The following is a 24,521-nucleotide window of genomic DNA, read 5'->3' as shown; positions in this document are numbered from 1 at the left end:
GAAAGGCAAACCACCTGCCGTTGCCGGCTCAAACCAGTTCTCTGACAGATGTTTGTCTCAGTACCTACACAAGCAAAGTCCCTTGTTTTGTTTGAAATGGGTGTCCATTCCTGCTTGGACACCCAACTATGAATGAAGGCATTTTTCAGAAAATAGTCTGATCATCATTTGATATAAAGTGGTTGTTTAGAATGGAGTTTCTCAGAAGTGGGAAGGAGTAGGAGTCCATGAGTCTTGGCCTAATAGGACCGTCTCTGAAACACTGTTACTGAAGAAGGGAATGAGAGGGGCTGAGGTGGAGGCAGAAAGATTAGAAGAGACACAGCAGTGAAGATGTCGTATTTCTCCCAGAGTAATACAGAGAATTAAGCTAGTGAAGGATTGAAGCCCAAGGGACCAAGCTTCAGAAGCATGGGCTATTTGTCATAATTTGAGAATCTGAAAACCATGCCGCATTATTTGGGCCTGTTCAAAAACCATTTTGCTGAACTGTTCTCAGGGCTATATCCAGGCTTTGTGGAAACCATCACAAAAGGAAAGCAAGGATCTCCTTGTTCCAAGAGTGGAAGGAACTGTGTTGTTCAATCATGGAATGCAGAGTTTGTTTGCAGCCATCCTCCCATTGTCTCCTGATCTTTCTACTTGCTATTTAGTCACATTCAGGGTAAGAGGGAATGCTAGGGGCAAACAGGATGCTTGCACATGATAGGAAAATACTACATCACCCAGCTACTCCCCACCCCCTTCCACCAGATCTGCTCAGTGAGAACTTAAGGAAACAAAAATGAAAAATAAAGTCATCAACACAGGTTAACATTTTATATGGTGCAATATGAGTTTTAAAAGCCATTTTAAGAGCATTAATCTCAAATGAAGAAATCACAGAAGGAACCTAGTATTCTTATTGCATAGCTTACAGATACATATTATTCACTTACCAACCAGAAAGGTAGAGTTTCTGTTCCAAACTAGCTTCTCAGTTTGCATTCCACCTTTTGATCAAAGACATTCTAGAAACAGTCTCATTTCAACTTACTGGAAAGTAAAGATCAAAAAGGAAAAAGTATTTGGGAAGCCCTCACTTTCCCTTTTTCTTCTTAGCCATTAGTTTCCATGTGTTCATGAGTGAATAGGTGAAAAGAGGGAATTGCTAAGGTTGCTTGGAAGAGCACATGTGTTCTATGTCACGGGATTCCCAGTGAGGGATATTCAAAGGTCCAAAGGGATGAAAATAAGAACTTACCCCCCAGTCAATCTTGTCTAGAAGACAGTACCAACTTCCCAAGGAGAGATACAGGGGCGGGGGTCGTCATATTGTTGCCCTGGTGTTTTGAATGATAATGGCTTTCATTGGTTTATATATTTGAATGCTCGGTCCCCAGTTGATAGAACTATTTGAAAAGAATTAGGAGATGAGGCCTTGGGCAGAAGAGGTATGTCACTGGGGGGTGGGTTTGGGCTTTCAAAAGCCCACGTCATTTCCAGTTAGCACTCCTGCCTCTCTGCCTCATGACTGTTATCTCAATATGTAGGCTCTCAGCTACTGCTTCAGCAACATGTCTGCCTGCCTGCTGCCATGTTCCCTTCCACAATGGTCATGAACTCTATTACCCTCTGGAACTGTGACTGCTTCCTCCCAATTAAATGCTTTCTTTGATAAGTTGCCTTGGTCATGGTGCCTCTCCTCACAGCATAGAAAAATAACCAAGAGAGTTGTCATGCTTGTCATGTCCACAGAATTCTATGCTCATGAAATGTTTGGAAGATTGCATGTAGAGGGGATGGCAAGGTACACAGATTGGGATACATGTTGCATGCGTTTCCTTTGCCCACTTATGTGTTCCACTGTCCATTGAATTCTAATTACAAACTTAAATGGTTAAGTATGTCAAGTCAGGAAGAATAGCAAAGTGCAATATGGGCACTTTCTGTCACTACAACTACTGTATTCCCAACACCTACTTTGACAAGATGAACCTTGTTTATAAGCTATTATGGGGAGGGGACAAGTGTTAGTCTCGCTTTCTATTAGAAAAGAGAAATAAACAGTTCACCAGTTTTCATGGAAATTAAGCTCTATTTACTTGGTATGTGGTATGGCTATATGTGCACTTGTATACAAGCCCATGCATGCATGCTTGTGTATGCATATATGTACACAAGTGTACAACATGCATTCAGAAATGTGAAAGTCGGAGGTCAGTATCGTTTATCTTTCTCAATTGCTTTCTCCCTTATCTTTCTGAGACATGAGTTTTCATAAAATCTAGAGCTTGTTTGGCTAGACTGGGTTCTCTATAAGCCTCAGACACCCTTCACTGAGACCCCACTACTAGGGTTTTAGGTGGTCCCCACTATACCTGGCTTTTTATATGGGTGTTGGGGAACAAACCCAGGTAATCATACTTACATAGCAACCACTTCACTATTGGAGTCATCTCCCCAGTCTGGTTGTCTTGGTCTTGTGAATTGTTTTGAATTAGTGTCTATGAAGAGCTTGTCAGTTTTATACTGTAGACTGGGAATGAGGCAGTGACACCTAGGAAGTAAGTGAGACTCTCTGGATTCAGGAATTTCTTACTTAACAGTACTTAAAGATTTTCCCTAACTTGAGTTTCACTGAGTGAATAGCATTAACAGGCATGGCTCTCTTTGTGGGAGCTTTGTACTCTCTTGTGGACTAAGTAGGTCTATAGTAACTCTAGGCACTCATTCTCAGGGTGAAGATGACCACCTTAGCAGTTCTTGTCTCTCCAGCTTCATGCCATATGTTTCAGTTGACCCTCATATTCCCCGCACGGTTCTGGCTCAGAGTCACTGGCTACAGAACCTGTTACTTTCTCAGTAGCTTACCAAGTTCAACTTCAAGTGTACAAACCTTATTTTAACTACTGATAATGCCCCTCATCTTCTCTTGGCTTTCATTTAGCTTGATTGTTTAATTATGGTATCTATTTTGTTTTTTTATTTTCCATAACCTGACCTAGTAGAGACATTTTTTTCCTATGATAAAGAAAGGTTCATCTTACATTTTTCCCTTTGCATTACAATACAGTTATTCAATTCACTGCACTTTCTTGTTACAAATAATATTCACACATTAATTTCTAAGCTGAGTTAGAAATTGTGCATTTGTGTAAAATGTTCTTGAGCCCGCAGTTCTTTTAGTTTTCTTTTTGTTGGGCCTGAACCGCAGCCATGCCCATTTTTCTAAGATGGCTGGTCCCTTTTCTTTTCTGAATAATCTGATCTGCTGGATGTTAACAAACCTGGCAAGGTCCTTCTAACAACAATGGTCTGAAATGCATAAGTAAAAACAAAAATGACTATTTTTAATTCCTAATGATTTTACTGTTTCTCTACCCTATTTTCTCCTGTTCATTTCACATATCTAAGTTCATCTTGAGACCAAAGTCTAAGGTCATCACTACATACTATGGTCCCTTCAGACCCCTTACAGGTGTATAATTATTGAAGAGGATTCATTCTGTCGATTCAGCCAGGACTAACCTTTTCCTACTCATCACACTGTGTATCACACTATGTTTGTCTTATGAAGACCTCTAGCTATGCTTTCTCTATGTAAGGAAAAATAAAGCCGTTCTTTTTGAATTGTAATAGACTCCATGACAAAGGGCCAAGATAAAGAACAGCCTGCAGGAAACGATAATTCTGTATTCCTTATATTTTCATATATCCCTTCTTCTCTGATGACCGTGGAGTCAGAACTTTATACTATTAACATTTTTGTTCAAAAGCATTACGGATATCCTTGATGAGAACATATATACTTGACTTTAAAACACTCACTAGCTGGTACCTACATCTTTACTTTTGGTCACAATAATATCTGTCCTTGGCAATTCTCCACCACAAACAGAGCCTGGATTTTAGGAATATTGGCATAAAGCCCACCTGAATGAAAATTCTATCTATAAGGAAAAAGAAGATAAAAACAGAAATAAAAACACATCAGGTATTTCGAGAATCAACTAAATTTTGACATCTCATATAATGGTTAAACCCTAAATATTCAAAAATTGTGAAGAAAACAGAAAGTTTGCAATGGACATATGGCCACCTTTTTCTGAATAGCAGTAGTTAAGGGTGGGGTAAAATATCCATCAAAGATCAAACTTTCTATATGCATAATCATTAGGAACACATGTAGATTCTTAGTGTTTGTGTAGAATGGGTGGGCAATGTATTTTATTATATTGTTATTTTTTCTGTCTCCTAAATAATACGTAATTTCTCCAGGCCAAGAAATAAATTGAAAGGATTTAGAGGGATTTGCTTATCAGTGCAACACCACGTAGCATAAGCATTCCTCCTGCTTTTGGGAGGGTACATTGAAGCTTGGTTAATCTTCTGTGGTTCAATACTCTTCCCTCTGTCAGGCTGCCTCAGACAACAGATAGATTAATGTCCACCCACTCTCTTCTTCTTCCCTTCCCCCTCTCTTGATCTACCCTTCCTCTTTGAACAGATGGAAGAGAAATCTTGAAAGTGGAGAGACAAAGAAAACAAAACAGCAAGCCATGCTTACTCATACCATCTCCTAAAACCTTGATCACAGCACAAAAAAAAAAAAACCCAAATCTTTAGCACAATATATAGCTCAGCTCTGCTTGGTGTGTCTGCCATTAATTAAATCTGCAATCTGCAAAGGGATTTTCTCAAAGGCTAATTCGTTAGCAAAAGTTATTACAAGTCGTGCCATTCTTTATCCCAGTCCAGTGTATGCATTATAGAAAAGAAGAAAAATGAAGGTGGGAACAATTTTTAGGGAAGCAGAATTTTCTTGAATTCCTGTATAGTCTGCTTGTTTTTAAAGAAATCTTATTTACAGGTAGTCTTCTATATTAATTGTAAAGTTTTAACATCACTCTCATAGGGCTGCAACCCATCGGTGGAGTTTATTTTTTCTAGCTTAAGTTCAACAGTTTGTAAAGCCCATGAGGACTAAGACCGAGCCTGGGCAATGCCCAGCACAGTAATTGCCATATCATATCATAAACAATTAATAAATATTTGTGGAAGAAATGAATGATAAAGTACGGAAATGCAAACATATATAAAATCACCTATCCAGACCACATTGAGTTTTTTTTAATTTATTTATTTATTAAAGATTTCTGTCTCTTCCCCGCCACTGCCTCCCATTTCCCTCCCCCTCCCCCAATCATGTCCCCCTCCCTCGTCAGCCCAAACAGCAATCAGGGTTCCCTGCCCTGTGGGAAGTCCAAGGACCACCCACCTCCATCCAGGTCTAGTAAGGTGAGCATCCAAACTGTCTAGGCTCCCCCAAAGCCAGTACGTGCAGTAGGATCAGAAACCCAGTGCCATTGTTCTTGAGTTCTCAGTAGTCCTCATTGTCCGATATGTTCAGCGAGTCCGGTTTTATCAACCTAACCCTGGACCCAGCAATACCACATTGAGCTTTTAACCCAGCTCTCTGAGTGAGGAGAATAATTTAGATTGAATGTAGTGATTTAAGCCAGGAAGAGTCTCCTTAAAGTTTTTTCCTGTTGCACATGTACATAAACCAAGATGTGCGTCTGGTCATATCTTACTTGGCAATTTATTAGCTTGGGTGGGCAGAAAGAATAAAGGATGTGATGTATTGAAAATCCCAAGAGCATGGCAAAGAGAGTGAAAATTCACAGTACATTGTTGCAGTTCAGAAACTTAGGTAGACAGAGGGAAAAAACATGAGGGTCACCTGAGGTAGCCTCTTCACCAGACTGCAACATTATCACTTGAGTGCCATTATTTATGCCTGCCCCATGCTATGCTCCCACGCTCCCTTTCCGAGTATGGCAAGCTAAAATTATTTATGTTTCATTTTGCCATAAAAATGTCAGCCCTTTCTATTGAGGATGACTGCACAGAGCATGCTCGATCAGAATACAGTGAGAGGGTAGGTACTGCATTCATCCATCTTGCTGCCCGTTCTATTGAGGATGATGGCACAGAGCAAGCGTGTGCTCCATCAGAATATAATGAGAGGATAGGTAGTGCATTCATCCATCTTTCTGTGCTCTGACCTTGTTTCTTTAGTAGGCTTGAGTTTGCTGGAATGATGAAAGTAAATGAGAAGAGGTAATAAAAGTAATAACTTGTAGCTTCCCAAGTTCTGTGATTTTTTTTAAAAAATCTATGATTTAACATAAAAATTCGTTTAGGGATGTGTGTATGTGTGTGTGTGTGTGTATAGGGGAAGTCCAACCCAATGGGGGGCGTGTTCGCCTCAGGCTAATGTTTACGTATAAATCTGGCAGGTGTGAGCATGGGCCCTTTTGTATTTCCTGCCCATTGCTCAATCCCTGGTGTTGTAAGCTGTCCCTTCATTAAATTTTGCTGTTTCATATTCAGCTAGCCTGGTTATTATACCACATCAACTTGATGGAGGTGGGTCTTGAATTTATCGTGTGTGTGTGTGTGTGTGTGTGTGTGTGTGTGTGTGTTGACATTGATCAAAGACAAGGTACATAATGGCAAAAATTTATTGAATACAATGTTTCCCTCAAAACACAAAGTGTTCAAACTTATAATCTCACTTGAGGTCATTGTTTGCCTAGACTCACTAGGCTGTTGGTAACTGAAGATTCACTCCAGTGTCCTTTACTTAAATACACAATGTACATTCTTAACGGAGGTATATAGACCCTCCCCTTCCAGCCATGAGAAACTTCAAACTCCAATTCTTACTCTTGTAATAGAAGGATGGAGGGGAAAATGCCCAAGCCACGGGCATTTGAAAGAATTAAATTCTGTTTAGCATGGAGCAGCTGCTAAGATATATGGCTGTTTTCTGTGGAACTTTGGGATATTTATGGACCTTTCTCTTTTCCTTTTTCACTGGAAGAATGGCGATATCATTCTTGAGTGAGTTATTTATAATTTCATAAAGCTGTTCTGTGGTAGGACTTATTTTATACTACTCTTAATCTCAGTCAGATAATCATGCTTCCAAGGAGTTGGGAGGAGAAAATTGGCTTTCCCCTAAACGATTAGCCTAGTGCTGGTGTAAGATGAAGAGCTAAAGGTTAGAATTTCGAGTCAAAAGGGACAGCTGGTCAGGAGAGGGGACATGGTGACACTGACATGAATCATTGTGATTATAATATTAGACACGTCTCCATCTCACAAACAGTGGATGATAAGAGTGAATGGTGTAAATATGTCCTGATGCTGAGATAGAGTAGAGCCTTGAAGAATAAATAATTAGGCAGGGGTGATTATAGAAACAATAACTCACGGAAGTAAAATGAAAAGTCAGGTTTGTGAAACTGAGGGAATTGGAAGGTAAACACATCTATAAATTTACCTGGCAAGAGTTTTGAGCTTTCTTCAATCCCAATTTTATTCTAGGGTAACTTTAATAATCATTGGATATATATATATATATATATATATATATATATGTGTGTGTGTGTGTGTGTGTGTGTGTGTGTGTGTGTGTGTGTATTCAGGAAAGGAATAAAGATGTACTTGCCACAGATATATTTTATTGAAAGTTATTAACAATACATATCTTTAGTTTTATGAAACTTAGTACAGAAGTGAATACCTCCAACAGGTGGATTAAACATATGAAATATATATTTTAAAATAGAATAATAGGAATTGCTATTTTTGATATAGAACATGGTGAATATATAAAAGCAAAGGAACAGTTTACTCCTTTAGAGAAAGGGAAATAGGTAATCTACACCAGCAGAGCTGTGGCTGTCATTTTCCGGGACCACATTGCAAAATCATGTCAGTCAACTCCCAAAAGGATGTCATGAGGGATACTGATGAGGTGTAGGGAGGAGAAAGAAGGAATCTGATGAGGCAGGGTATTAAATCCATGCTTGTTAGATGAGGTTCCCGTGCAAAGATGATCGTTCAAGTTGCTATTATCTTTTCTTCCCCTACTACCGGTAGATGTGGAAATAAATGCAGGTATTTCATACTAGTGACCCTTAGCAAATACTATTTATTTTACATGAAATGCTATTCTCTTTCTCCAGCCTCCAATCCTGGATTTGTACTGCTCCTTTCCTATCTGTCCCTGAGGGCTTGTTTCTCCTTCCTTTCTGTCTGAAAGACACATCTAGTCTCCTGCCACTTGCTCCCTCGCTGACTCCTGCTAACTCTTGTCACAACATTCCATTTACCCTGTTGAGTCTGCCTGTGTACTTGACTGTCCCATCAGAGACTGACTTCCCAGAGCGGAAGAGCCACTTTATCCCTCACTTATTCCTTCGTCACTGTCACTGTGCCTCCTTCATACATCTGTGACAATACCGAAAGTAACAAATGAACTCATCAATGAGTGATGAATGAGTAAAGAAATCATCTTACATAATCATATATAAGGGATACAGAAATGAGTAGCCTGCTACTATCAAAACTACTTACGTTGTGGAGTTATAACTATTTCATTTTTCTTGGAATATCATAAACAATGGTAGAATTAGCATATACAGGCAGGTTATGAGTACCTCATGCTTAGCCCTTGGAAAGTACGGTTAAGAGTCATTGTATTAGTTATTTTTCAGTTACTCTGATGAAATACCACAACCTAATGAATTTAAAGAACAGAGAGGTTCATTTTGGCTTACAGTTACAGAGGACAAGAGTGCAGAAAAGGCATGGTAGCCATAGCAGGAAGCTGGGTGACCACATTTTATCTGCGCTCAGGAAGCAGGGAGAAAGCAGGAAGTGAGAAGGGGCAGGTTATAAAACCTCAAAGCCTGCTGCAGCTGCTTTTTCACTAATAAGGTTCCGCCTCTTAAAAGTTCAATACACTTCCCCAAACAGTGTCAGCAGCGGAGGCCAAAACATCAAATATGTGAACCTATAGGGGAACATTTGTCTTTCAAACAACAAGAGTCTCTGTGAAAGTCACATTAAAAAAAAAAAAAGAAAAAAAAAACTGAGCAACATGGAAGGAACCTTGGTGAATATTCCCAGATAAGTGTGCAAGTAGAAACATCTCCTACCGTAGCATTATTGTCTGAGGGATGTGGACGGTGGGTGGAAACAACAGATGTCACCACAAATGTCAGTTCCCTTGATTCCTGTGAGTCCTAAAAGAGTTTTGCATGTTAACCACTTAATATGAAGCCTGACTAGAACTGACAGTAAATGCTTAACAGCCAGGCGTCTTGATAGTCCAGGTATCTATTTCTTCATGTGAGTTTTGAGTGTCCTCAGTGTCATAAGGAAGATATTTGTGGAAGATAATTGTAGTTATGAAAACATGCACCACACACAGCATGTACTCGAAGGGAGGGCACTGAATTGTTGAGACAGAAGCCCATAGTTTTCCTCTCCGCATATCAGTCCTGAGTCTCTATCCAGCTGTATTAGTGAAGCATACCACCCTGGCTTCAGCTAATTGCTTTGTCTGTTTACACATAACCCCTCAGCAACCCCCTTCCCTACGTTGTGGGAAGTAGAATTACATTAGCACTTTGAGGAACATGTATTAAGGGAGTATAATTTTTCTGGCACAAGGAATAGTTCACCTGGATACAGCTGCGGGCACAGGCTAGTTTAGTAGCACAGACTTACGGAGGGGCTCTTCTCAGATTGCTCATCTTCTAACTTTCAGACGGAGCACGGACAGAGTCTGCTCCTCTCAGCGCTAGAAGAGGGATCTGTAGTGTTGGAAAGTGAGCTGAATTACCCGACGTGTTCTTTCCACTGCTGTTCTTTTGTTCTATTTCTGGTCATTCTTCATTTGATGGGAGTACTTAAAAAGAGGGTACACTTTGGAAATCTGAATTGTCATGTGAGCATGTCTGCTATGGTAACAAAGTACCATAGACTGGGGGGGGGGGCTCACACCATAGAAACATATTCCCGCAGAATTCTGAAGGCTGGCAGTCTGAAGCCACAGTGTCAGCAAAGTTGCTCCCCTGTGAACTCTCTCCCTGACATGTAGATGCTCACCTCTGTTCTGAATTTCTACGTAGACTCCTCCCTTTCTTTATCTGTGCCACAATTTCTTCTTTTCAGAGAGACACTGATCCAACTGTATTGAGGGCCATCCTAATGATTTCATTAAGGCTTAATATTCAAATGAAGTCCTTTCCTAAAGTATGAGGGGATCACAGCTCAACCTATCTTCTCTAGAAGACAGGGCATAGAAAGGCTGTGATATATAGCCACAAATATAGTGGTAATGAATCTTAGAAATCATCACTTTGTTTCTGACAAGATGTGTGTCTCTCAGCAAATCAGCTGAGAAATTACATCTCTTGTATGTCTCAGTGGAAGGGTAGGGCAGTTGTGTCTAGCTAGGAGTGGATGGTGCACGCCTTTAATCCCAGTGCTCCGGAAGCAGGGGCAGGTGGATCTCTATGTGTTCAAGGCCAGCCTGGTCTGTAGAGTACTTTCCAGAATAGACTCCAAAGCTACACAGAGAAACCCTGTCTCCAAGGAAAAATAAAAGAATGCCTACACATCAGTCATAGCAACTAGCAACTGGCTTATAATACTTGTTCAAAAGGCAAAGAAAACATTTCTTTATGACCTTTTCTTCTTGAATATGGATCCAGACTTCAGTGGGTTGGGAATAATAAAATCAGCAACTCAGTTAATGTTACTGACATTAAGAAAAGAAATGGGCATTTATTAAAAACCTACAATCCACCGGGTATTTCTATATATAATAACCAAAATCTGTTTGGGGTTTACTGTATAAGTCATTTAATCCTTCATTAGTCTTTCACTAGTATTTGTAACACTTATAATTTGTGTTATAAAAATTACTTATTCTCACCTACTGTGTGCCAAGGGTCCACTTTACTGCCAATGTTCACAGTCCTGTGGTTTTCTTCTAACAATTTCCATAGCACTGGGAAGTTTTTGCATGGTTAAAAAAATAAATGGATTTATGTTGAACTAGTGTTATGGTGGGAATTTGTTCTGCTCTCTTCAGCAAGAGCCTTACCCATGTCCAGGAGCTTGTGCAGTATCACTCCGCTGATCCACGTTACTAATTCAGCTAATTGCAGCAATTATGAGGAGGAACTGCTGCAAGCCAGAGAAGCTATTATGCTGTACTGAATGAAAAGCATCCCATAGTGTTCATTAATAATACTGCCTATAGTTCCGCAGCCCCCCAACAGCGCACATGAAACCATGTGCCATATGAACTTAATCTCTCTCAAAGCACGGAGAGTGTACTGTTGGCTGGGCCCTTCCAATGCCATTCTACGCAATTCCTTTCCTTCTTCCTCCTCGTCCAGAAATCAAAGTGGACAGCCTTGAATCTCTGCAGCCTCAAAGTAGCTGCACCTTTGTAGGAGACCCATACAGACAATTCTCACCAGAGAAAAACCTGTAGCGATGGGGGGGGGGAGCAATAGAAAAGATGTAATGTACTTACCTACCAGTTTCCTTACCTCCCTCTGTTTTCTCTCTTCCCTCCGTCCCTCCCTGCTCTGTTAACATCAATAGCCAACATCAGATGACCTTGTTTCATCTGCTGAATGTTCAAGTGATGACGAAGACTTTGTCGAGTGTGAACCAAGTACAGGTAGGTCAGGTCAGTCTTGTTATGCTTGCTTCTTTTTTCATTTGCAAAAACCCGATACATACATATATGTGATTATACATGTGCTTTATCTATAGTACTGTGTGTTAATGTATATGTATTTCCTATATCTATATATGTATATGCATACATATATAAATATTAATTTACCAGCAAAAGCATCAAATCCCATGGAAAGAGCAATTAAGCTTAGGTAAATTTAAGTCTCTGATACTTAGAAAAATATACAATATGTATCCTAACTTTGCACAGCTGCCTGCTCAGGTTATGCACTGGAATCACTACTACAAATATTCAGTTGTCAATGGCAACTATGAGATTGACAGGGGCAAAGAGCATCTAAAGCTTACATTTGAATGATCATTTTTGGTTTTAAACCATAAACCTAGCATGGAGGCCAAAAGATTGGTGGGTATCATATGAGTCACAAGACTTGTTTTGATTATGAGTGGCATAAATAAATAAGTAACCCAAATTATTTTCCATGAGATTTTAACAGCAGTTAACATGGTATTAATTTATACTAATTTTGTTCATTAAATGTCTAGAGAACTCGTGAAGTGATAGAGTATAAGAAACACAAAATTAGTACCAAACTATGCCATGTCAACATCTGGGATGCTTCAAAATGTATCGACTGCTGAAGTTAATCTGACTTTGGCATGGGAGTCTCAGTGTGTTCCCCATTTGGACGCAGATACATTTTGCTATTTTCTGGTATTCCTGTATAGTGAACTATATATGATAGAGTGTCCAACAGGTAACTGACATCCCCGATTCTCTCCTCTCAACTTTCCCAAGTTATCTGTTTTTAGATCTACTGTAAGTTAAACATTTATGTGTATATAATAGAGAACAGATATCATCGAATTTCTGTGTATGTTTAATAAAAGGAAAAGCCTCATCTTATTTCTACAGAGGCTAAAAGAAATAGATAAAATTTCCATTTGATCCTTGGGTTGCCTTATTTTTTTTTGACTTTTCTTTTAAAAAAAAAACAAGCCATTATATCTTTTCTCTTTTCAATTGTAGAGAAATTTATAATTACCGAGAAAAGTAATATATCAAAAGATTTAAAACGTCAATTTCTTACCCCAAAATAATTAAGAACAGTTCTGATTTTGGTAAATGCTGACTGCTTGGTTTCTTGCAAGTGGCTCTGGATTCAGGAAGTTCTGTGGCATTCTGCCCTTAGTATCTTAAAGCTATACAGCCATAATTTGACCTTACCATTCTATAATATGATCTGTTCTTTAGGGACTTTAGCTGTATGGAAGGAACGTTAATGTGACCTTGTTCATCAGATTTTCTTCAAGTGATTTGGAAATAAATTTGGGCACCAAGGTTTTACTTAAAAATGAATCTATTTATTTAATTTACTCACTCAATAATCCTGACCACTTAGGCACAACATGATGCATCACTATCCTCCAGTCCTTTCTGATCTAGTTCTGTTCCAAGGTGAGCTGTTTTAAATAGAGCAATAAGCCTTGCTACATACACCAGTTCTCCAGTCTAACGTAGTACCACACGTTTGTTCGAGGGCACCTGTATATTTTGGTGTTTGTTAGGTGCTAAGAACTTAATATATGTACAGTATATACCCAATTAGAATGTTTTCTGATGATTAGTTTAAGATATCTAGACTTTAATTAGGATCATCTGATTATTCTCTCTCTACTCTTCTCTATTTCTAAGTAGTGATAACTGCATCCAGTTCAATATTTATCAAATCTCTTCATTTTAACTCATTAAATATAAAAGCATGGCCATTTTGAATTATTTTTCAGTTTCCCCCCACCAATTATGCCCTCTCAAAAATCATCTCCATAGCTCCCTTGATCTCCATAGCTCCAAGGTAAAGGACTTTTCCTGTCTCAAAACTATGAGGCCCATAGATCGTCAGGCTGATAATAGTTACTGGCTTTTGATGTTGAATTTTAACAGCCCAACTTGAATGTCCCCAAACTGAGTTTGCTTGCTTTTTCGTGATCACCTATATGTTTTCTTTGATTTCAATGCAGAGGAAGGAAATTCATTGACAACATATTTTGAATAATATGGATACAAGAGGTTATATAAGATTTTTAAAGTATTGTAATCTTCAAGAGAATATGGCAAAGATACACTAATAAAGTAGAGGACAGAGTTCTGCCTCTGTAAGAGCTAAGTGAGCTGCTTAGTAGAAGCTATTACTGAGCCTGAATAATAATGTGGCTCACCATGTTTGAAGGATAAACATTTCTTCCTTCTAATTTTATTTCTAATTGCTGGTGAGTGACGTGGGTATGCAAAGGAATATGTCAGAGGCATATTTTGTATACAATAAAAATAGTTGTTTCTAGTGACCCAGGGACAGAAGAGGTAATTGAGCTGATGGAGCTACATGCTTTGAGGTCTCAGTCCTTCTTGTGTACTGCCTTAGAATGAGATCCAGAGATTTCTCACTTTCAAAGACAATGGAAATTAAAATCATAAGTACTATCAGTTTCTAGGGCTGGATTTGAAATTCAAAGGGAGAAATCATCCACTACTTGTGCAACAGTTCGTAACGGTGACATTAACATCACATCACCTGCAATTCTACGTGGACATTGAAATAAAAACTCTGAGTTTAGACACACCAGTTTACCACCTCAGTTTCTAAAACTTTTCCTTTTCTCAGGCCCAAAACTTGATAGAAGTACACTGCCCAGTCCTTGCTCTCTCATCCTTAACAAGCCCTTTTCTTCTCATCCTTTATAACAGGGTTATTATTTTCTACCTCCTTTATTTCAAAGATTTGTAAAGATCATTCTCTGGTTTCTTTAGATCCATTCGAGACTCTCACATTTCAAACATTTGTGCAGTTTAAAACATAATTTACCAACTGAATTTCATGACGGCTTTAAGTTTCAAATACAGGGATTCTTCTAATTTGAAAGGGATTTTTATGCTTGCAGTTTGAAGTGAGATTTACACAATTCTTTTCATACTCTGAACCCACCTTGGCATTTGGCCACTGTAGCTTGGTATAATTTAGTCATAAAATGTTTAAATACAACTTATAAGGTTTTGGAACTAGATTGACAATATTTTAAAATTGCAAATTCAATGGAAATGATTTTTTTTTAAAAAAAAAGTACAATATATCCTATGCCACGAGAAAAAATAATATAAATTGAAAAGCCCCATTAAAGTTTTTGAATGAATTAGGTTTACTTTCAATATATGTAATACTCTTAAATTAAAGCTGAAGAATTCTTTCACTAGTTCTAAAACTTTACCCCCACTTAAGTAGTTAAAAAAAACTGTGTTGATTTTGTTTTTATTTCATGACTTTGAAAAAAAATAATAACAGCATAACAAGTTCTACATTTCAAAAGATTTATTTCTATTTTCCCTGACAGTCTCATCCCTGAACTCCCTGCCTTGAGAATTAAGTCCTTTCTTGAGCCATGTTATGATTGCAATTTTCAGAATTTCAAATACTCAAAACTGAGCATTTGAAAACTAAAATATTAGAGTGAGGTAAATTCCTTTCATCCCAGCATGCAAGGCAGAGGAAGGCAGATCTCTTTGAATTCAAGGCCAGCCTTGTCTACACAGAAAGTTCCAGGACAGCTAGAGCTACACAAAGAAACCCAAAAAATTGCAGAAAAAAAATTAATAATTGTCATCTGCCTAAATGTGAGAATCAGGATTTTAAACCCTAAGGTGTAAATGCTGATATATTGTCTGCAAAGGTCAGTATTTATTTTTTTGCTGTTTCTGACTTTGCCCACAAACCCCATTCTCCAGGACTACAGTTGTGTTGAGGCAAGGAGCGCAGGATTCAAATCATTACAAGGAGATGAGAGCCTTCATGGATCATGGGAGTCAAAAAGCAATTAAGACCTTTAATGAATATTCATTTGTAATAAAAATCTGAGCGTGGGTTCTGACACTCAGAATTTCATGGAAATGGCTTTCCAACTCTTCCTTTTCTTTCTTCACTGTTGCTCCTCAAAATAACAGACACAACATCAGACGAGAGATCTCCTTGGCTTGATCCCTCTGCCGTTATCAAGACATTTGTTTCTCTCATTATCAATTAACTGATTTCTTCACCTTTGCTTTTGTTAAATGTCACCTGATCAACCCCCATTTGACACTTCCACCAGAGGCCAGGAGGCTGAGAGGAAACATCCAACCATGCATCCATCCATCAGTCTCTCAAAAACTGCTTTCCCAGAGTTTAGACTGAGGAGAATATTGAAATGGATGATGGTGCAAGGTGACAGACTTCTGTTCCCAAACTGAATCTCAACTCTGTATCTTTTGCTCCTCCAATCTAACATCTCTGGGTTTGTAGTTCATGGCCTAATTTCCTCAACTCTCTTTTTCAGCCCATGTCAAACTCAAACCAGATTAAATAAAGATGAAGCTTAGCATAACACCAATAGCCTACTATAGTTACCCTTTCTGACTGACTTAAGTTTAAGGGTCTTCATCTTATATGGTTTGAAATACCTCTGTGAAGTATTTATAATTAGAAAGCCTGATACTCAGTTGTTCCAAACTCTACACATCATTAGAGGTTTTATTTCCTGGAACATAAGAGAAAATATAGCTGAAAGGTTAAGACCATTCCTAACAAAATGTGAAGAACAATAGCATCCAGTCCCAATGGAGGATAAAAGCATAAATATGTTGGTCATTGAGCTTTAAATGTAATAGCTATGATCTTTTTAATAAAAATTAATTTTATAATTTTTGCAAGTTTGAAGAATACAAATTTTAAAAAATAAAGAGATAGAAATGATTACTGAATGATAAGTAAGCAATAGCTCTTAGATAAAACACATAAATATCATCTATGCATTGATTTCTATTAAGGATTCCATCCCATAAATATATCTTATAACAACTGCAAATTAAAAATGCATGTGAATTTAACTCCATTACTTAAGAGTTTAGGGAGTGTTGAAGATGTCAATATAAACATAAGATCAGTGAGTGTAATTCTATTTAAAGGTTGACAAATCATTTATATATGTAACATTTTCATGATCCTTTCTGTGTAGACACCAGAAAAGGTGCTGAGAAAACAAGGCTGACACCAGATACCACCCAGGAGTTCACAGTTTATTAGTGAAGACAAACATGGTAACAAGGAGACTAATAGAAAAAAAAGAAGGAAGCCAAGAAACCATGTGGGCAATGAGCAGAAATGATGAGGATATTATCCACATTTGGGGGCGAGTTCTCTGACACTATGAATTGTGTACACCCCTCCAGCTCTCACTGAATTCACTCCCAGGAGCACCCACTCATAGCTTAGCTTGGAGACATAGAACTTAACATTAATCATCACTGTGCTACTCAATGCTAAACTTTAATTTGAGGTATATTTCTGCAAGATGATCAAGAACCGGGGCATATCTGAAAGTCAGAATATAGGTGCCCATGATAAAGAGAGAATTCCGTGCCCAAATCAAGAACTTCCTGATTTCAAATGCCACCATGCAAGTGGAAGCTAAGGAAAGAGCTTGCTGGAATCATTAAGCAAATCCTCTTTCAGATGTATAATTTACAAAATGAAGGGTTTGGTTCTAAAGGAAAAGTTTCGTGGGTTTCCTTTCATTCGGTTTATGTTCTATATTATTTTTCTCCCATAAAAAATAAGTACATGCACACAGTGCATGTATATTTATAAATGCCGTGCGTTTATACCAAAGTGCTTGTTATTCCATGTATATGTAATCATAGTCTAAATGATGTCAGGCTAATGTAAATGGAGATTAACTGACCCTGCCATCAGTCGTGTGGTTACACAGAAATTCACGCCATCACTTTTAACCTGCATCAGCCAACATAGACATGCATGATACGGTTTTAACTTGATAAACCAAGCATGCAAATTTTTATTTAGCTTTGGTTTTCTTCATCCTAATTATAATGGTAATTTCATTATTCAGTTATCCTTGGGAAGGGTGGAAAGAAAAATATTATACAGATGTATCTATCCATATATGCACATCCCCGTGTATACATATAGATAGATACGTATCTTGTATATTTCAAAAAACATTTTCTGTCGTTTCACCTCATCTTGTGCCGCATGAATTTTTGGTGGTTCAATTTATTTTGTTTTAATTCATATTTAGCATTTTGACCATTATGGCTATTTTTAACTCATTGCTATACTTTTATGAGTAATTATAAGCATTGCAATCATTATTTGTAAATACTGAGAAATATTTAGATATCAAGACCAAAAAGGCAACAAAATCTTTTCTTGCCATCCCTGGGTTGACTCCCCCTTCAGTACATCCCTCCAGTATTTTTCTAAAAGCAAAGCAACTCTCAACAAAATCCAAGAAAGTTGTGTACCAAAGAATGAAATATTATATTTCCTTTCCCTCCTTCTATCCATAGTTCCCTTTTGATTTCCTTCGTTCCCCGTTTTAATTTGTCCCTGTATCTGCACAGACCACCTGCCTTCACTATTCCCATTATTGAAGCTTTGATTAAAAAGACACACAAGGAGCCAGGGATGACAACTAAAAAGAAACCCATGCAGAAATTATAAACAAAAACATTTCCTTTCCCACAAATTTCAGATGGCATAAAAAGAATTTTATTGCAGACGCAGGATATGTGTTTTATCTTTTATTTCTGGGCAAGCCAGCGATCATCGTGTGGCATGCTGTGGCAGTTCTGTAGTACTCAACTAACTGTGGCCTCCATCACCAGTGCATGAGCTGTTATGATACCATCTTGTGTTTCATCCAAGTATCACATCCCAGCTAACCCAGCGAGTTCCATGTCTGAGTTGGGATAACTTTCCTTTGCAGTTGCAACGTCATGGGTTCTCATTTTTGTGTTTATTTCTATGGGGCCCCTGCAGCCTTAAGAGCTGCTCTGCCAGCATCTCTGTATGGTTTTGTTTCTGGTATCTTCTTTCCTTGGCATAGCAGTCAAGCATGTGTCTTTTGTCTGGCCATCTTGTCTACAAGTCTACTGTCAAGGTGTCGTTCTGTGATTCTGTTCTCTGTTTGTAATATGTGATTTGAAGTCCTCTACCTTTAGTTCTCACTCCTCTGTTGTCTCTGCTGCTAACCTCACCCCTAAAGAACTTCACAAAGAAGCAAAACCAAGTTTCATTTGAATTGGATGGTTTGGTTTGCACCTCAAAGACATAAGTTGCATTTTTCTTGACTAAAAGCAGAAAACGGAAACTTACAGTGGGAAACCACTATAAATGTTCAAACAACAATAAGAAACCCTTGTTGCTTTCTTTGACATGATTAAATTGGCTTATTGCTTAAGGATCTTGAAGGAAGTGCTAATTTCCCAAGAGGTTTTTCCATAGGTCATCCACCTTCTAATTAGAACCTTTTCTTCAGAGGCAGACAAAAGAGAAGATTGTTTTGGGGAATGCTAAGAAAGAGCATCCTCATTTCTGTTGCACAGAGCAGAGCCTGCCCCTAACTTGGTGAGGCATTTGTGGAAATCTACATGTATTCTATCCTAAAACATGTTTTGCTTATATACTTTATCATAAATTAAAAATATGTTCAACAAGAGGTCTACGGATGAGGGAAGCCAAGCTTTTTCAGCTTACTGGTTCTCCCATGTATATTATGAGGTAAGATTATCTTTTGAACTTTCTAAATCAAATGATTATTTTTATCTTATTTTTTTAATTCACGGAAGCATTAAAGAGCCAACATCTTGACGTGGCCCCAAATCCTTTATTTTACCATTTTAAACAATATGACAGGTACAATAGCTCCATTTCTGAGGACAGTCTATATTCCTTGAGACAGATGTAGTAGAAAGTGCCCTGTTCACTGTGCAGTGGCTGAACAATGCTCTATGTCTTTCCAGGCAACTTGAAGCATTACTTCAAAAGATTTAAGCTTTGATGTGGGAAGTATGAAATTGCTTTATGTGAAAAACACCTTTTCTTTTCTCTTAATGATTGAATGAAGGAATGTTATATCCGTATAAAATGGGTAGTAGCTATTGGTTTCGATAAAACATTGTCATACAATGAAAAGACTGGTTTGGGTCTGAAGAAGAAAAAAATAAATGAAGCCATGTGGTTTATGATGAGATGATACTGACAGATTAAAAAAAAACTAATTATTTTATCTAAGTTTAATAGAACAGAAAACAATTTGAATAGCCTCTGAGAAGCTAAACAGAAATCGCAGATGAAAGATGGGAGGGAGACAGAGAATGTAGAAGATAGAGGGAGGGAAAGATAAAAGTAGAAAGGAAGAAAACAAGGGGGGATGGAGGGAGAGGAGGGAACATAATTGATTATATGCCAAGTACAACTGTTTGCTGCCAGTGTTTTAAAACTGGGGTGGCAAAATGACTCAGTAGTCTCTCTATCAAGACTGTCTACCTGAACTCAGTCCCTGGGATCCACATAGTAGAAGGAGAGAACCAAGTCCTCTGACATCATTCTTATACACCACAGCATTTGCACAGCCACAGAGCCACACACAATAAATTATCAGTGCACATGCACATACACTCCCACAGAGCCCAATATAGTGTTTCTAGGTTTTAACTTTTTATTGTCTTTAATGGCATATTTAAATCTCTTAAATTTAAATGTGTCTATTGTAACTTTGAGGATTGGCTATAACTTAATGACAATCTTTCAAGGTCTTTTAAAAATGGAGCAGTCAGCTCTCATAAGCTGGCTTTAGAATAACACCGGCCCACTGTCTGAATGTATGGCTGAGTATTCTACTTAAACCTCATTTTAAGTTATTATGATAATAGGAATCATTGTGGTCACATTATTCTTGAGAAAGTCAGAACTGATGTTTTCCTTTGCCAAGGTCACATACCTGCTCTTAAGTGTCAGGGCTAAGAGTCTAATTTGAATTTGTGAAGAATTTTTGTGTGATGATTTGTATAGCTTAGTGTGAGTACCGCTTCCCTGTTGCCTCAAGAAAGTCCTTACCTTAGTTGTATACATACAAAATAAATAAATAAATAAAGGTAGGTACACTGTGATGGTAATGATAGCAAAATAAAGGTAGTAAAACAAAACAGCTTCTTGTATCTTGAAGAGAAGCACCTCAAAAATTATGCCCATGTCTTCATGAGGATGTTTGTTTTGACTGATTTCGAATCTTCAAAAGTTAGTTATGAGGACTGGGGAGACAATAAAATGCCTGTCTTGAAAGCACAAGAATATGAGTTTAGTCTCTAGGTATATATCATATAGCATATTTCAAAAATGGCTGAATTTAAGAAACCAGCATTAAACTCAGAATTGGGCAATGGTGCTCGTAATACTGTCATTACATAGATCTAATGTACATTGGAAGTAGAAAAAGACAAGATCTCCTAAGTAAACTGGGAGCATGGGGACCTTGGGAGAGGTCATTAAAAAAAAAAGTCTGGCTAGGGTGATGATGCTGGGGAGGGAGAGACAGGCTGATCCCATTAAATTACTGGCTAGCTAGGCTAGATTAATCAGCAAACCCTAAACCTATCAGAGACCCTGCATCAAAACATTCGAAAACGCCTACTGTAGGTAGAATGACAACAAAAGTTGTTCTCTGGCCTCCATGTGTGCATACATCTGCACATGTATGTTGACATTTGAGACTGTACACACAACACAATCAAAAGTGGACTGCCCAATAGTCCCCTTGTGCTGACTACAGACAGAATATTTCTTAGGCTTCCACATTTTATTTCTCCAGCTTCAAAAGTCTGTAGGAGATAGTCTTCTTAGCATGTGATCATAATCCACAATACAATTCCATCACCCAATTGAGATTTTGTAACTTTTAAAGTATAATGAATTTTCTTTAGTTGCAGCTGTCAGTGCAGGTTAATTAATCATCCGAGCCATGAAATATGCCAATGCCCTTTGCTTCCACATCTTCTCATAGAGTAAACTAGCTTATTAACACTCAAAGCCGTATCAAGATCATTGGATTGCAGAAAAGGTCTGCAGCTTGTAGAAAGAGCATTTATGGTTAGATAGTTAGGCATTGCTTTGCAAACGAGTGTGAGAGACCTGGGAATTAAAAACAGAAAGAACTGGGCCTTATTAGTTCTTCTAATTTGACAAGACAGATTCTCTGATTGGGTTTCTGAGAGTACAAAATGTTGCCTTAATTTCATATGAGATTCAGTGGGCCTGTGGTCAACTTTCAGTGACAGCCAAGAAACGTCCCTTGAAGGGATGTCAAGGCTCTCTGCTACAGTTGAGCCACTCCTACAGTTTTGATCTTTTACTCACTGAGTTATTTGTTTAGTACTTACTGTTGCCGTGATGCTTTAGTGCAGTCTTAGGTGACTTATATTTTAAATTCTCAGTCCTCACAGCAATTTCAGAAAGATACATGATTATTACCATCTCCAGGTGGACAAAGTTAAGGCTAAACAAAATGAACAAATGGCCAAGGTTACACAGTAAGTAGAAAAAGTAGAAATCAAACCCATAGCAACTATCTCTAGAGCCTACACACTGGGCACTGGGCTGTGCTGTCTCATGCACATTAACCACTACCTGCGAAGTAGTTGCCTTCCAGAGAACACTGAAAGTGGGTAATAAGTATATTACATGATCAGGAAATAAGGACCAATGGGTTAGTTATGATGTATCCTAGGGCATCATAGGTTATGCCGTTGTTCAATTATGTTTTGTTTTCCAAATAACAATAGATAAAGTAAGCCGCCCTGCAGTATAGAGATGGCTCAATAAGTAAAGTACCTGTGTGAAAGCATGAGGACCTAAGTTCAAATCCCTTCTATGTACATAAGATACTGGGAGCAGCAGCATCCTCCTGTAATTTCAGTGCAGTGGAGGCAGAAACAAATGAAATCTAGGGCTTCCTGCCCATCCCGTTGAGCCAAATAAGTGAGCTCCAGGTGTAGTAAGAAACTCAAAAACTAATATAGTAAGTGTTCAGTGAAGACACCAGAAATTGACTTCTGGCCTCCACATGTATATACACACACACACATACAAACACGTGTGTGCATGCATGCACATGCCCATACATAAATCCCCTGGTGTATATGTGGCAAAATTATTCAAGTATCGGGATTAATAAGAGAATTATGTGAAGATCCTTCCTCTGATGTCTTCTACGTGATAACCTGTGCCCTGGAGTTTTTTTAGCTTATCGCCCATTTTTTGGTCTTGTTGAAAACTGAGATGATAGATACCAGTTCTGACTGATGTGAGGAGTCTATGAAGGGTAGTTCTTAGCACAAGGTTTAGTAAACATAAGTATAAATATATAAAGTATATATTCTTAATTGCACAAATGTTTATGCCCCTTAAAACATCGTTTTAGATGATAGAACTCAGAAAGGAAATACTAAGCATGGTATCTGAGAGGTTGTAGTCTTTACCTTAGAATCTTTCTGATTCCTAAGCACTCTTGACAGCTCTAAAATCAGGCAGTTCATCTTCCTTCCTACTTTACCAAAATATAATGAGAAATGTTGTGCTATTTTCTCAAATGTTCAGATTTATTAGATCAGTCACCCTGAGCAGATGGCCACCAAGTTTTACCTGGAAAGAGTCAGAGAGTGGATATTCCAGTTTTTGTGGGGAGGGGGTGGCTCACATGACCTCTAAAAACTAATAGGCTCAATCGCTTTAACAATTTAAAACCAGCCACAGACAGTACACAGGAGGCTATGTCTCATGTAGCCGTCTTTGTACTAATGACCACATTGCTGCATCCAGAAAAATGTGATGGGTTAAGAGAACTTGTAGGGTTTGTTTTCATCATAAAGATCTCTTTTCAGGGAGAAAAAACTCAGTGTACAAGAACTGAAGTGTGGGACACTTAGGAAGAAAAAATTTTCTTGGCCTATGCCTTGATTCTTGATATATTTAAATTATTCTGCTTCTTGTTGAATTAGTTTAATAACGTGTAACTTCCCATAAACTATCCAAATCGATAACATGTTCAAACATTAATAGTTTTAATACATTTTTGAAACTATGTAAGACATTGTGCCCTTTCTATTGAATTCATAAAGACATGTGTTAAGTTTTCCACTGCATGCATGAGAATTCACAAGATAATCTTAGACATTAGAAGGTCATGTTTAAGGCAGTTGCTGTCATTGTTTTGTACATGCAATCATCTCAGGTCTACAACATGGTTCCTGGATTATTCCATTATTCGTAAGGTCGTCAAACGTTACTCTTCCTTTTGTAGAGCCATGATTCGAATCTCCTGCTTCTGCAGGGATACCAGCCACACTCTTCCCTTGCTTTCTGACTTCTGCAGGAGCTTCCTGAACTTAGCCCCCATTCTGTGTCACCTTCTGGTAATTCTTCCTTGGGCTTTGATCATGGCTATTGAGCTGAAAATGTCTACATGACTGAGATGCAATATTTGCAAGGTTCTGAGAACTTTTCCTGCCTGCTTTGATTTGTATCTTTGTATGTTTTATGGAAACAGTGAGAAAGAGAAAAAAAACAGTCTCAGTAACACAGACAGTGATGAGTAGGAGGGCACATAGACAGGAGTTCTTGCTGCCTTGCCATCAAAAACATTTATTTATATCGTAGCCTTCTTGATGTCCAAGGTTAGGTATTATACAGTGTGGGACTGAAAGTGGAACCCTGTGTCAAGGGGAATAATGCCTTCTACCACCTGACAGCGGATTAGTCAAGAGCAGATTAGAAAAATACCAGGCTCAAAACCATCCTTTTATAAAATAATGCCCAGTGTCTTTAGCATCCTTAAAATTAGAGATCAGTGGCAGTGGGAAGGAAATATGAAAAACCCATATGTGAAAATTTTCAACCGCACCACCTGTTTCTAACACATCTGAGCCCCTAGAGAGTTTGTGAGATTGACGTTGGAAGTGAGTAAACTCAGAGATGACATTAGGAACCTTATCCATTAACACCACCTTTCCTTTGGTTTTGTGTCTAAAGTTATAAGGTTCCAAAGGAAAAAGAGGGAGAGGGAAAAGAAGAGGA

General features: G+C 38.2%; 1 protein-coding gene across 1 annotated transcript in view; it reads left to right on the top strand.

The window, feature by feature from the left end:
* LOC121434301 (neurexin-3-beta-like) overlaps positions 1-24,521 on the top strand; it is a 291,587-nt gene that overhangs the window by 223,268 nt on the left and 43,798 nt on the right. Inside the window, exon 6 of the mRNA XM_041633108.1 lies at positions 11,464-11,542. Coding sequence (XP_041489042.1) covers positions 11,464-11,542 — 79 coding nt within the window. The remainder of the gene's footprint in view (positions 1-11,463; positions 11,543-24,521) is intronic.

This window comes from Microtus oregoni, unplaced genomic scaffold, assembly GCF_018167655.1.
Source record: "Microtus oregoni isolate MIOR12 unplaced genomic scaffold, Mior012 000043F_ref0000047, whole genome shotgun sequence".
Lineage (NCBI taxonomy): Eukaryota > Metazoa > Chordata > Mammalia > Rodentia > Cricetidae > Microtus > Microtus oregoni.
Note: the sequence above shows the minus strand (reverse complement) of the source record. Positions and strands in the feature narration are given on the sequence as shown.